Here is a 15,986-nt window from a genome sequence, read left to right as displayed (position 1 = left end):
GGCACCGTGCCGAATGTTCGCGAATGTTCACAGTATCTCTCTCTGATCCTCCGGAGCTCCGTCGTGTGTTCCTAAATCCTTTGGAGTATGTTTTTCCACGCGGCCAAGCGGAAAATCTAATTGGTACTATGTACGGCTCAAAGGTGAAGACGAAACAAATGCCTCGCGTCGAGCTGTTTTTGGACAATTTAATTGCTTCCTTTGTACGCCTCGTTCTAATTTCATATGCATACTCGAGTGTAAGGGATCTGTCCTTGTGTGTAATTATATTGTGAGGATGCTTGCTAGATATAACACTGTATAGCATTATGTATTCAATATGAACCGTTAAGTCTTCAGCTGGATGGGCAGACGGCTACATGAGCACAAAATTCTTTGTGCTATCCCAGAATTAAAGCTTATTGAGATATCGTTACACATTTTTTTAATTAAGTACATTGCTGTTATGAATACTAATCTTATCTAAACTACGCTGATTTGTTGAAATCAGTAACAAATAATCAATCGATCATTGTAAGTATTCATATTACTACAAAATATTCCAGTAATCATGACAATACATTCCGAAGGCCGAATGAAATGAAATGAAATGGTGGCTGAATGAAAAGGTTTAATAAAATTGAAAAGCAATATTAATAATGACAATTTAGGAGTCCCATTAGGGAGGTACAACATTGTATGGGAATTAATGTTAGACCCTCAGATCCTCATATATGGAGGAGATGATTTTTGTAATTATGAGCTGCGTAATGACTGGGGCGATTGTTGGTGAATAATGGAACCCAGACCCGTCATTAGTCCATGCGTAGCTCGGGGTATACAGGCTCTACGGGTTTGATTGAACACCATTGTATTGCAATAGAAATGAAGGTTTTTGTAATCAATTTGTTTTATGTTTTTCCAAACTCTCAGTAATAGTTGGGAGTATAGAATTGTGACCGTTGTATTTACAACCTTACGGCAATTGGCAGTTGGTGAAAAGTGGGTAAGGTCGAATACTGTAACGATACGTTATGCCTATTTAAGAGTCTAATTTTCTAATCCTTTTCAAATAATTACGTACCTACAATGCAACAGGTCATGCTACAGAGCACGAATGAACATAGAAACTTGTAGCTCCAGTGTAAAAGATTTCCGTATACATATAAAGTACATATAAAGAGGAATGTATAGACAAACTACCCTATCGTCTGTTTGTTCAAATAAATAAACATTTGGTGGAATTAAAGAGGGTGAGGAGGAGGGTCCCGAGTTCACACTTTTATACGGAACCGCTCAGATGCTCGTATTTATTGGACAAACACATGGTTATTGCTTCATTCCCGGGTTAGTTTTATATCCTTTGTCCGACCCGAGAAGCGAAACAAACACCAAACTCGTACGCTCAAAGTACGTACTTTTTACAAACGTGCTTGTATGACTTGACGAATAATGTGATGTTTGTAAACTAAGCAATGAAATATTAGTTGGATAGACGAGTGAATTTCCGCACGTGCGCACTAAATAAGGCTGTAAAGTCGACCCTCAGCCTCGTTGCTCAGCATTTTTCCAATCAGATACTCGATAACGGAGATAGTGTAGCCATGTCAAATAGTTGAGAATACTCACTGGGGTCTTTGACGGCGGTGATGACGAGGCGGAACCCGTTGGCGTCCGTGCCCCAGTTGTCCGTGACGTACTTGAGCGTCACGAAGTTGCTGCGCGTGAACAGCGCCCCCACCTGCTGCTTGGTGTTGCGACACGATAGGTCGGCCTGGAACCAATGGACACACTCCTTAATAGTGATGCTATGTAAGGTAAGTTCGTACACAATATACATCTAAGTAAGATATCAAAAATTGGTAGAGTTTTAAGGCCTACTTCAAATATAGAAGAAGATAAAAGCGTAGTAAAATTATCTTGTAAGTATGGTGACTACCGTATAATGTATCTTAAAAAAAATGTTGCGTAAGTACTAGAAGTTTATAATGTTATGGTACCTTAGTTCACATACAAGTCATATTTACAGCTGTATCGGCAATAGTCCTTGTTTATAACATATAAGTGGCTTCTCAAGGAATCAAACAAAATGTTGAAAATTGAACCTGCAATTAATGTGCAGTTTATGCAACGTCACGCTTTTTATCCCCGAAGGCGTAGGCAGAGATGCACATTACGGCATAATGCCGCTATACAATGTACACCCACTTTTCACCATTCGTGTTATAAGTCCCATGTAATAGGGGGTGAGCCTATTAATGTGCAGTTCTAGTGTTAGAATTATGAACGACAAAAATATATAGGACAAACTCAATCTTTCATTTAGCACCAAGTTCTGAATTCTTCAATGATATGACAAAAGATAACAATCAGTATTACCAAGGCGTTTAGGTACAAAACATATTTGCAGGTAATCAACGAATTATTTATAAAGTTGTATTATCTAAAATCTTTGTTGCGCCGGGATTTTTTGTTATCAGTGTTATAACGTCACACTTGTTAGCCATGTAAGGGTAGACAGATCTTAAAAGCATAAATAATGATGAATCTGACTGAACTGAAAAGTGTATGTGTATGTAAAGTATAAACTTGAGACCGTGAAGGAGTAGGATCTCAATATTTTTCAGGGCGTGTTGAGACGCTTTTTTCTCAGCCACTGTAGATGAGATTAGAATGTATGCTCTTTTTTATTATTTTTTTCTAAGTAGGAAAATCATCCAATGACTTCTCCCGCCCTGTGCGAGGCGAGCGAGAGTGTCAGACTCTTACTGACTAAAAACCACCCCGTTCTTACTCCTGCTTTTTGAGCCAGAGCCCCGGTAAACCCGTTAGGTAGTCCGCAACTCCGGTTTGAATGTATGCTAACCTAACCACCATCTCTTTGTTATCGGTTGATTGTTCAAATCCCATTAGGTATACACAATACCTTATAAAATGCAAATAGCTTCACTAGAGGACTGACCGACCGACAGACAAACGTCATTAATATTGTTATATTTGCTTTAACAATCAAAAGTGCTTTCCTAGTATATTTGAAATAAATTATTTTGACTTTGACTTTGATAGAGATCCAAAAACAACCTAATCCTACGATTACAGCAAGAACAAAACAAATATCCCTACATAACACAAACAAACCGATCTACAGACAGAGAAACAATTAGCCAAGTCGATCGCTAAACAATCCCGCTGTTCATCTATGCATCGAGTGGATACTCCATTTGTCACCAACTATTGTCAGACAGACAGACAGACACGAGTGCCAGGCAAGCAGACACACACTATTGACATGCCACAATGGCCCAATGACACTGGGTGACACTGTCGCCAGATTACGCCAGGCAAGGACAGACTCAGCTGTGCTTATACTGAACATTAATTAATCTTTAGTTAATATTATGTCTGCCACTTTATCTGTTCGGAACTCGTAAATTGGTGAATTGGTTTTGATGAGATTTATAAGTTGGGTTTGTTAACATTTTATTGAGGAATTTTCTTGAGAAATTAATTAAGTAATAAATATCGAAATAAAGTGTTCGCAGAAAATAGAGCATTGAATTGTTTAAACATCATGAACTCAAGTTAACTGCATTTCTTAAAATGCACTTCGCATTTACTGAAATACTACAAAAGAAAACGAAATATTATACCATAGGTATTTACTTGCAGTATCTACGTGAGAAATTAATCCTACTTCAAATCCATGCACTGATAAAGTTCCAACATGAACAAACGAATTAAAGAAATTATCAAAATAATTACACTTTTAGAAGTGAAACCATTAGCTGGACACTATGCTGTTATCTACAATCACAACCATAAAATATGGAAGCAACTCCGAAGCAATTACTAAAACATTATCATCAATATTACAAAAAGACAATTTACTGTTACATAAGTAACTAGGTATTATCGTTATGTACATATGTTGGGTAACCAATCTAATCTGTCGATCTAAATGAAAGTTATTAAATATTAAATGCACAATGAAGTCAGTTAAAAAGTTACAATGGTACCGTGCTCACTTTTAACATCGGGTTAGTGAGTGATAAGTGGGTCTAAGGACTTATGCCTTCGAAGAACATAAAGTGTCATGAAACAAATGGATAATGCAATGCTTAATCCTATTTATCCTGCTGGGCAAAGCCGTCTTCTCTCATGGATGGGGATGAGCATTAATCACCATGCTTGGTCAGGGCGGATGGCTCTTAGTATGGAGCATAAACTTACAGGTATTTTGAAAATACACACACATTGTATAACTCTTGGACTATAGGTAAAGAGTCTTTAACGTTTATAATAGCTAATCCCACACAATGCACCTAACACGTATTGTAGCAAACTGAGAAGTGTGGAATACGATGATAAAACGAAATAAATGCGAGTGTCGCGTCGGTGGCTCGCTCGGAGCACGGAGCGCTCGGTTCCCACGGGCTGCGGCGGGCGGGGCCGGGCGTTCAATCATAGCTTACGGAGGACTGTATATAAATCTGTGGCAGTCGCTTGATCGCTCATGCGCCGGCAATATTTTCTTCATCGAGCAGGGCTTAGTGACGATGTCCGGGCTATATCGCTGTCATATTTCACGGAGAACGATAGCGAAGACGTGACGACCCCTGGATTTAAACACCCCCCCTTCCACTCCCATACATCACGTCTCGCCGGACACCCAGACACCCTCCCCCTTGCACTGCACAGCCAGTGGACTTGCATTTATTCTTATATACTCCGTTTAATAAAGCTCTCGGGTTGATATTAAAAATTCTTCTGCAGCTTCAGATTACGCCGAGGAATGAATTGAGAAGGGTTTTGTTATGCTAACTATGCCTCGGGTGGCTCTATTAAACACTTTAATGGCCGCGGCTCGGCTAAAACATGCTTTTAATTAGTCAGCGTGAACAGAATTCGTTGGAACAGTTGCGAGTTTGAACAAAATGAGTTAACGAGTTCCCTTTCTGCCAGTGGAAAGTTTACAGCGATTCTTGTTTGTCACTGTCTTGTTAGTTGTGCAGTAAGCGAGCGGCCGCGGCCACTCTTGCAGTGATTCGCACTTTTACAACAGTCGCAGGCGGCACGGCGGCAGCGCGCTGGGACATGCAAAAGTTCGTTTTCAAAGAACGCTCTACTCTTTTCTGTTTAAATGCTTTAAGTAAAATGTTTAGGTGTACACTCACCACGCATTTTAATATACAATTGCATCTTTGAGAGTCTATGAAACAACTAAATACTACCGAAAGCTTTTCATTCAAACACAATTCCTTACAACTTTAAAAAGTTTAAGATGCAAGTATTGTTTCATAACTCATTCTTCTGTTCAATAAGTACTTCTTAAACTATTCTTATCACAACACCATAATCAGATTGTTCTACAGGATTATAGTTAAGTAAACTTAATTAAATACTAGTACTAAAGCAAATAGCTGACACATTTCCATAACAAAGGCTCCATTTCTTTGCTCCAACAATGGTTAATATAATTATATGACAATTTCCCCTACCAGCGGTCCTCGCTGACAAAAGGGGGACAAAACTAGTATTCTAGAAGCACAATGCAGCTAAGATTGCACCTACTTGCTATTCAGAGTCCGTCAGACTTGAGTCCCTGGTAGGGGGCGCCTCGGTAACTTTAAAACGTGAAGTCTTACATCTCACTCACTTTGACTTAAGTAGAGCTTCATTGTGCTTAGTGTGAGTTATGTCGGAGTCAGGCTCCTGTCTCTCTTTTGTTCCAAGGAACAATGACTTTGGTAATAACTTGGCTTGTTATTGGATTTTTCGATTTCCCTATTCGTAGTTATCGTAGTCAGTAGCTTTTGCAGGCGTGAATATATAGTGTTCTGAGTCTATAGTCTTTTACATATTCCGTATCTATATGACTCACACATCTTAAGAATTTGTGACGATTTCCATTTTCCAATCTATTAAACGCTTACCTATTTTCACAATTAAATTAATATCAAATACCGCAAGTAAATAGTTCAGTGTAAAAACAGGACAGAAGTGCTCGGTGAAGTTTCTTCCCCATTTATAACAATAATGTGTTAAAAGGCTGCAATATCGTTTGGTATTGATAGATGGCGCGCCCATCGGCCTCCACAACTCTTGTCATTTATTTCTCGAAATCGTTCCGCTGAACGTGACTCGAAATACAATCTCAACTTACTTCGGACCGAATCAGAAACTAAAGCTTTCATATATTGTTGCTATACGAACTTCCATCTTTGGTAGATAGTAGTGATAGAGATTCTAGTCTAATTACTAGAAACTTACTGCATCATTACTGGTCATAAAGTCTAGTATTCGAAACTAAAAAGTCATTGTTTCGATTTTTGGTACACAGTCATTTTAATCTCGGTATTTTTTCATCGATTCACATATCATGGCATCAACTAATTGACCATTTATATAAACTCGAGCATTTCCTATTTTGTTGTAAATTCTATGAACCGCTTTCCACTTAGTTTTGAAATACTCAATAAATGAATATAGGTTCTGTTCACTAACATTTCATGAAAGACCGATTTTGTTTGTTCTTGTTACGCTAGAGATTTGCTCGTGAATTTATAGCAAGCATAAGAATGTGCTGTATAAATTTAAACTTCAATAGGTTTAGCACAAAATGTGCAGAATATACAGTGTAGTGGTCACCGGGCATGTGCCCGCATAGCTCCGAAACTATTCCGGGCATGGCGGCGCCAGGCATCAAAGTGTTTGTTCCTTATTGTCTCAAAGTGTCGCAGATAGTTGGCTACACAGGTGGCCTCAGCCCTTTGTGCGTAATATATCCACAAATAAACAGCCCGCCGCTCCACAGCGCCGCAGTTCCCGCGACGTACAAATATATTCCATTTAAGTTTGGCCATGTTTCGCTTTGTATTGTTTCGTGGCTTCGTGTGAAATTTTTCCCAAATATTTCCAGCGGAATGCTAAAGTTGGTCGGCACCGCCGCTCCAAATGTTTCATGTGATGTGGTGTTTGTTGGAATATCATAACTCTCACAAACGATTTCGGAATTCACGGCTCGTATTTATACAGCAGAATGAGTAATAGTTGGCCTTTAATGGCTATTAACATAGCGGCGACGGAATCCACGTAATTATTGTATACCTAAGTAATTGTAATATTTGTGACGCATGTCGCTAGCTGACAAAATATTTCCGCATTAATTTCATTTCGATCGAAATGACAAACTATAAAAGCTTCATTGTGAACCGACAGTAACATTTCCCTCGCGTTTCCATTCCTACTTTATATTTAAATTCCATGAACCGCTGTTTACATTTCACTTAGCATTTAATTACACACATCACGGACTATCGCGGCTTCGCATCCGGAGCCGGGAACAGTTTTCTCATTAAAACTTCCATTTGAATTGAACCGTCAAAGTTTCAGTGACAATTACATATTGCCAAGAATAGCGCTAGCCGCTGCACGCTGCAGGTTAGTGCTGCGGCAACTTGCCGGGTAATCCGGGTAATCCAAGTTGGAAGGTCCTAACTTCGGCCTTTGTCATATGTCCGACAGCTGAACGCCGGATATATTTTACATATGAAAGTCGGGATAGCAAAGTTGGAATGTCAGAAATTGCTTCGTTGAAATATGATACGAGTGCAGTGATCGCACTCCGAACGGGTTTGTTTTAGTCGATATTTTGACAGTACGTAGAGCGCGATGCGGCACTTTATTCAGGAAACAAACTAACAATTTATTTCTATATCGGACTCAAATACCAAATTCCATTACGTCTATTACTCCTTCCTACACTTAACTCTATGTCTTGATATAATTTTAACTTGGTTCCTAACATCAAAACAACAGAACCCACGGTGTCCTTAATATCCTTAAATGAGTTAACTACACATAATAATATCCAGCAATAATAGCTCGCAGCCACAAAGGCTACCGACACCAGAACAGAATAAACATCCCGGTACGTAGGAAACTTGGCAGATGTACAATGGGAGCCAAAACTTGCCCGGCCATTGTTCCAAGACTCGTTGCGAGACAAACTTGGCGAATTTAAATTTAAAATTGACAAAAGTTGCATTACAATCCGTTTGTTAATTATTTGGGCTCCAACACCTGGCCGGTAACTGGCGTCTTTGGCGGTTGTTAGCACCAGAAGGTTTAATGGAATTATTTGCTTGTTTTAGTTTATTTTTTTAAAGAACGTTGTCCCACCCTATGAATTTTTCCTGTATCGTGGGTGCGTTCACAAACATACAATTCCACATACACTTGACACCCAGACCCGAAACAACAATTTGCGGATCACACAAAGAATTGCTTCGTGCGGGAATCGAACCCGCTACCCGGTGCGCAGCAGCCGATTGTCCAGCCACTGCACCAACCGTGCGTCAAATTTTCTTGAACGTTAACGGACGGACAGTAATGCAGTATAGTCTGTATAGTAGACAGGTTCCACCATTTTTAATTAAATTGAAAACTCCTCGAGAGAGGTATGCAATGAATAAATGCGTGGAATTCGATCTCATCGCCTGCGAGACAGCGTGGATCTATTATGACTGGGAGCATGACTCAAATTATAATAATTACTTTAATTGCCAGCGCTAAGGGCGAGCTTACTGAATTAATTAAAAGAGGTGAAAATGGTCCCTCTACTCTCTGAGATAAGGAAAATAGATCTTATTCTTGCTTCGTTTCTTTATGTATGTAACTTTGTAATTACAATTTACGGAGATTGCTAAAATGAAGATTTAAAAGACATCAAATATTTTGTTTCTTTCGTTACCTATATTTCCAACTTATGGAAAGTGTCAATTTTGTGTAATGTTCGATCATTTATTTGTACAGAACATTTCGTTTCTTAATTCTTTTTTATGATTCAAGAAGAGCGCGACTGATTTTAGCGGCTAGTGATAATGAGCGGTTTACACGGAGAATTGGTCGGTTTTAATTCTTTACCCTGCAATATTTATTAGGTAGGTACTGTATAAAGATCCATTGTTGACACCTCTTTAAAAGGCAATAATAAAATATTCTTCTTTAATATACCTTCTCCAGCACTGACGATTATTAAAGAGTAAGAGACTCACCTTCGGCGGTGCCGTGGCATGTGCCCCATCATACACGTAGAGATGATCGTTGCAGTCGAGCTGCAGCAGGTCGAAGTGCAGCATGAACCGCTGCAGGATGCTGTGCGTCTGAAACGTCACCGTGCAGTCCAGGTTGCGTTCGTTGCGCGACCAGAGCACGCCGCCGTCCACCTTGCGGTACTGGCGCTGGAGGAAGTGGTCCTTGCAGATCGACTCCATGTAATCTGGGGACAACAGAAGATTGATATAAAGTCTTTGGAAGAGAAACTGTATGTATGTAAAATTTGTGGCAGTGTTTAAAGTGATAAAATTGTTAATTTAGACATATCGCAGCGGTAGTAAGAAAACACAAGCGAATCATTAACTAATCTTTGAACTTCAGATTATGTTAGCTTTCTATAGAACTAGTCACCACTGTAGTTGCATAGCACGAGCTTGAAAAACAACATAATGTAGTGGAGGATAACAAAAGTAATTAGCGTGGCTACATGATCCAGCGGCTGATACAGGGTGCGCAGGACATCGATCAGCCGCGCCTTGAGACGACAATAAATGATTGCCTGCCACACAGGCCGGAGGACGCCACGGAGGGACGCAACACAAACATTCACCTTAAGTCCCCGATGATGGACATTCGATTAACTCCCTCCAAGAGGGACCTGTTTACTCGCTGTCCTCATCTGTGTTTAGACAAATATAAGTTTACCAAGACGGAGGTTATTAACGTCCTGCCCGTGTTTCTTTTAAACTGTTTGCAGAAGTAAGTATATGTTTCGGAAAGCGGAAATTCCACACACGCTTTCCTAGAAGTATTCGTATTGATCAATGAACCAGACTCACTAAAATTCGTACCTATAGGAAATGAAACTATCACATTCTTTAATTTATCGTCAAAGAATTTCATTTCACACGCTATTCCCATTTAAAAATAAACCTACATCTCCAATTATAGAGTTGAAAATCGTGTTGATCTTGTTCAAGATATTGCTGAGATAAAGATTAGATTATCTGAGTCGGTTTATCCGTTGGTCGGTTGCCAGTTTGCTGGGAACTGCCGAGAGAACAACTGCTGGTCGCAGACTCTTGTCTGCACTCACAGATACTATGTGAGTCAATCTTTACATCTCAGATCTTACTAGCCAGCGTGTAGCTAACAAAAAAACATTGGCAACTTGGTAAAGGCTTGTCAGATCATTGGCTTATTGAGTTCACTTCCATTAATAGTAAACCTGTGTAATAATTCTTTTAACACCCAAAACGTAATACCCCATAAGAAAAGTGGTTCATTCAATTATGGTCTTTATCCCCAGGTCCAACAGCAGCATAGTTCTCCTGCTGCTAGTTCTAGTGGCTGGCTCATCATCAGCTCCAGCCATGCGTCTCCTGAGCACCATGGTGACAGGAGTCACCACCGGGTTGGAGATACCCACCGAGGCCACAGCTGGGACCGGCGTGGGCACCGGCAGTGTCCAACTTGTGATCAATGTGCACACGGATAGTAACGGAAATATTGAAGTGTTTACTAACTAGTGGCAATTGGAAGGTTTTACTTCATAAAGTGGTTTGTGTATGTGTGTCGCTGTAAATATTCGGATATAAGTGTTATTCTAAGTGTGTGAGTAAGATAAAATTTCGTACATAAGGCCTTAAACGATAAGTAGAATACAAGGAAACTATACTTTATTTAAGTTTAAAATAAGACTTATTATCGAATGTACCAACCATCCCTACACCATCTTTTAACTATAAGTTACTTAGTGTGATGTAGCAAGCTAAACTAACCCCATACTTGTACTGTTAGGTGTCACTTATAGGCTAATGAAAATCAACATGATGTTAAAAAACCACCTATCTTAGGTATCTTAGGTCAGCAGTTTCTTAAGATTTAGGAGAAATTGATTAAAACAGGCGTTGGACACCAACTTAGTTCATATTGAGTAACAAATTATAAAATTATATTACCTACTTTAGAAGAAAGTATAAGTGTAGCCAGGAACTACAATGTACGTCAATTTGGAGATAATGGAGATAAAAGGAATGAAAACGTGTGAACGGTAGATATGATACCAGATAAGACTATCGACAATCATACACTCGGACAGCTCTATGTATTTACGATACTGTATATGTACTAAAAACCTATATATTATACTCGTAAATAAGTTATCCTTGCGTCGCGGTTGAAGCGACGTGTAGCGGGTTCGATTGCACGAAGCGAAGCAACTCTTTGTGTGATATACAAATTGTTGTTTCGGGTCTGGGTGTCATGTGTATGTGGACTTGTAAGTTTGTAAACGCACCCACGACACATAACCAAATTCTAGTGTAAGGCAACGTTTAGAAAAAAACTTGTCGATAAATATTGTTAATAGAAAATATATCAATTATGTTTGTTAGAAAATTGTGACTCTCATTGGTAAAGCGCTCTAAAGCGCGACTGCCGAGGAAGTATTCTAGTGTACGATCAATTCCCGGGAAGTGCAAAGATTGAAAATGAAACATTTAAAAGCAGAGTAAAGAAACTAAAGATGCATCAATTTAAATTTCAAATTAACGAAGATATTTAAGTTATTAAGAATAGTTAAGATATTTGAGCGAGCAAGCAGTGTAGAGGTTTAAGTAAAACGGTAACATTATGCAAACTGAAGGAATTCTGCTCAAAGGAATAGCAGGGAAACAAGATACAGCGACTGAAATTTGAGAACATCAAATAAGATAATATTTGAGTTCAGGAATCCGGCGTCTAAATAAATATTCAAGTGTTTCGCTAAAAGATATCGTTTTATCTTGTTGATAAGGTTGTTAATACGCTGGCTTACTTTTCTTGCTTTCTTTTGAGCCATACGTTTGTAGACATGGGAGTGTGATCAATTTTTTTTAAATATTTGTTTGATAATATGTAATGTTTCGTTTGATTTGAGTAAGGAATATGATGCACAGATGTAATGTGCATAGATGCACAATTGTATTTCATGATGCATATAGGTTACACAAGTAATTATACTGTGTGTAAAAGAAACGCTCCCAAACGCCGCAAACACATAATGGTAAAAAGCAAAAAAAAAAGGAATTCAATGTTTATTTTATGTAATAATAGTTTGTATCCAACTGCATAAGGCTGATATTACATGAATAAAACGAAAACAAAAATGATAAAATTTATAAAAACAAAAAGATAGCTTTTTTCAGGGGTGTTCCTTTTACACCCTGTATAAATAACATAAACAATGTTCCATAGTTATGAGATTATCTGTATCTGTAACTAAAAGTAAAAATGTTTAATATACTTTACTATTAAATTATGCTCGGGAATTGAAGTGTGGCAATAATCTACGTAACCAACAAAACAGTTTTTTAGTTAAACCTATAACAATAAAAATGCAATATAAAGTAGATAATCTGTAAATGTTACGAATTGGAAACGAACCTGTTATTGCTACACAAGAAAGCTGAAGTTGATATTGTAATATACTAACTACCGAAAGTCTAACTAAGGCCTGCTACTCTTCTTAAAGAGAGAAGAAATAGCATGGTTACATGGAGAACATAATTGTAATAGTTTCTAAACCTTACTGTATTTTGGTATTTGATAGAATATTTTTCTACTATTACTTGACGTATGACGGGGTATGAAAATTAAAAATCTATTTCGTCCGTCAGTTAGGTAATGAAAAGATATTAGACACGTATTTTTCATTATGTCATATAAGATAACAATACTTAGATAAAACGCATCAAAGTTTTGGAGTGGGAGCAAATACGTCATTTCTACGTATAAAATGTACTTGGAAGTGATGTCACGCGATATTTCAAATCGATATATCAAAGAAAGTTATTGTTTAATAATATTTTAAAATGATCTACAAGACGGACATTAATATATAAAAATTAATAAACTACCTTATTGCGTATATTAAAATATATGAATATACATTTTAGTTTGTCAGTTTGTTTGTGTTCGAACTGAAGACGGCATAATTGGGACGTACACATAAATATATATTCTATCAAATACCGAAACCGTTTGACTAAAGTTTAATGGAGTGCAATCTGGTTTCAAGCTCAGTTCGCAAAATGGCGAATTTTGTATTGGAAACTGATGGCAATGTGTGTTTTTTTAAACTGGTTCGTTTGTACCGAAATTGTCTACAAACTACTTGATTGACGCGTTTAAAAATAGGTTTAAATGGAAATTCCAAACAATTTTGTAAATTATTCGTTTCGTATGACAAGGACGCACATATGAAATGTATAATTTCGGAAATTTGTTTAATTTACTGATATAATGTGAGACTACCTCGTTGGTCGAGTCGTAAGTGTGACTGCCAGACAAGGAGTTTCGGGTTCGATACACGGGTCAGACGAAGTGCTACTGGGCTTTTTTCGGTTTTTCGAAAATTTCTCAGTAGTATATAAAGGATAAAAGGCGGAATGCATTTAATAGAAAGGTGTTAATTAAATAAGTATTGTAATCGGACAATGTACTATACAATTTTTCGGAATCGATATTCAGAGTATGTCATTTCTAGACCTTTCTAGAAAACTATAGGTTTAATATTATGATTACTAAACAAGCAGGAAAGGTGGTATAAATATTATTGTCAATACAGAAAACATTGAGAAATATTCTAGATTAGATAAAATAAGTAATCATCAGTTTCATCTATTTAATATCATGGTATGCTGATATAAAATAAACGATATTGAACTTGTCCTCCAATTCTAGTTAATATAGAACAAACATTCATTATTTATACCTACCTAATGTTTTAAGAGTACTTTTCCACCAGAAATGTGCTATGCTACGTTGCTGTGCTGTATAATATGATTGGTTAAAGTTCCGTTTCCACCAGTGCTAAGCTATGTGTATTCGTTGGTACACATAGCTTGGAATAAGCTGAGCTATGTTTTTTTATATGGACAGATGTGTGCTATGGATGGCATCCCTATCGATACATCGCATACTCGAGCTGCGCATCATATCACATCTTCGTAGCACAGCTACATAGCACATCTCTGGTAGAAAATCACCCTTAAGAAGCTTTAAAATCTGGCAATGGGTGTATGGCAGGCACTCTGTAAAATACTAACACCAAACCAATCAGAAAAACGCCTAGACAAAAATAAACCTTATGTTAATTAACATATAAGATAATTCTGTATGAAAGTGCATGTTGCATCTTTTTATATTTTTGATTAAATAATGTAATTTTTTTATGTGGTTTTTTTATCACCTCGTTACACTTGTAATAACTATTACAATCAAGTGGATAGTAAAGGAAATAATAAAAGTCGTCCTAATTTACTCTAATGGTGACATGTCGTAGATTGCCGACTTTTGCCGACTTCACCCGAAGTGGTCACGTACTGTGGTCATTGCAGGAGCTGATGAGTCAACCACTGGGCTACTGGTATTACTGTCTATCAAATCAACCCTAATGAAGTTAGACACGTAAAAAGAAACCATATGTACTTTGAATCAGAGTGTATTTTTGCGATACTAAAGCGTTTATTACTAAAAACAGTTGGACGATTGGCAGGAAGAATTTTTGAGTTCGATTCGATCGAGCAAAAATTTTCTGAGTTTTATTCAAATTCCCTAGGACTATACGGTATATTTATAAAATCATTCATGAGTTCGTTCCTTATTACATAGGACCCATATATTAGCGAAAAGGGGGTGTCAAAATATGTTTTCCGAACGATTTGAAAATATGATGACTCCATAATAATGATCGATATTTTACACCACGTACAACCATGAGTAATGCTTAGTCAGACGAAGGGTGTAAACAATATGGTGTCACCCCTAGCGAGTCGCAGACAGACGGGAGTGGCAACCCTAACGTGGTAGGGACGCGAGAAATGAATAGCTAATCGAAACTGAAATATGATCGCGTATTAGATAATATTTTTTTTAAGTTACACTCTTTTAACATCTTCAAGAGTTTCATGTTGTTAGAGCGTATATTGAAAACTGATTTTCGTCTTAATTATTATGTACTTTACGTACAATTTCCGATGTTTTCATGGTGATTTTGCTATGTGAGAGATCAATTATTCAACAAGTCGAAGATGTAGTACACACACAAAGCGTTTAGTTATAAGCGCTTAAAATATTTTCACTTTTAATTCTTCTTTAAATGTCAGTTCAAGATCTAACTGCCGTACTCAGAGTCGTAACTAGCCCTAAGAAATTGTTTTAGGAACAAAATCGTAAGTAAGAAATAGTTTAAGTAATTATTAAATATGTCTCTGAGTACGACAGTAAGATGATGTAGCAAATAGAAAACCTGTCATTGTCATCTTTCAAGATTCAAGTAATATTAAAATAACGTAGTGCTAGCTTATATCCTAGCACTACTAAGTATACATAAGTGATATAAGTGGCCACTTTCTTTAGTTTCCTAGAAGCCACTATGTAGCTGTGTCCATCAGGTGGCCAATAAACGCCACAAGTAGTAATAAGAAGCGGGTAACATAACAACACGTTATATTTACTGTTGCCCCCCCCCCCTCCACTACCCTGGCACGCCATCGTTAAATAATAATGAGACCATCTCGCTGCATATCCTGTGGGGTGGTGGTAAGATTGCGTATCATATTTTTATGATAGAGAATTGCTAGTTTGTGTTTTTCTTTATTAATAGTACTGTGGGTAGCCACGTAGATTACAGTCTGCCTGATCCCTGACTGATAAGGGGTCGCTATAGTCTAAGTACACCTACAATATCAGAGGAACTACGACTGCCTTGCGGACCATTTAGAAAATTGTTTAAGTATAATTTCCAAGCCTTCCCGAAAATGATATACACAAATACGGAAAGTCTGGACTGGTATACAAGGCAGTAAAATAAAATCTTCAACATTAAATTACATGAATCCGACACCCATTCTATATAGAATACCCCGTAGAATGTGTACAGACACACAAGAGAAGCCGCGTATCTG

The 15,986-nt window shown here is 37.7% G+C and overlaps 1 protein-coding gene and 1 long non-coding RNA gene across 3 annotated transcripts in view; one reads left to right on the top strand and one right to left on the bottom strand.

Moving 5' to 3' along the window:
* The window catches only part of LOC118273031 (uncharacterized), a 48,576-nt gene that overhangs the window by 3,598 nt on the left and 28,992 nt on the right, over nt 1-15,986 (bottom strand). For both annotated transcript variants that reach the window (XM_050694808.1, XM_050694819.1), the window contains exons 2-3: nt 9,036-9,259; nt 1,609-1,753 (exon numbers count right to left, since the gene is read on the bottom strand). In XM_050694808.1, coding sequence (XP_050550765.1) covers nt 1,609-1,753; nt 9,036-9,259 — 369 coding nt within the window. The remainder of the gene's footprint in view (nt 1-1,608; nt 1,754-9,035; nt 9,260-15,986) is intronic.
* Nucleotides 9,443-14,248, top strand: LOC126910870 (uncharacterized). Its single transcript, XR_007705455.1, has 2 exons — nt 9,443-10,141; nt 10,346-14,248. It is a non-coding gene; the product is annotated as an uncharacterized LOC126910870 (long non-coding RNA).

This window comes from Spodoptera frugiperda, chromosome 1 (assembly GCF_023101765.2).
Source record: "Spodoptera frugiperda isolate SF20-4 chromosome 1, AGI-APGP_CSIRO_Sfru_2.0, whole genome shotgun sequence".
In the NCBI taxonomy this organism is placed as follows: domain Eukaryota; kingdom Metazoa; phylum Arthropoda; class Insecta; order Lepidoptera; family Noctuidae; genus Spodoptera; species Spodoptera frugiperda.
This window is presented reverse-complemented; position numbering and strand designations above follow the sequence as displayed.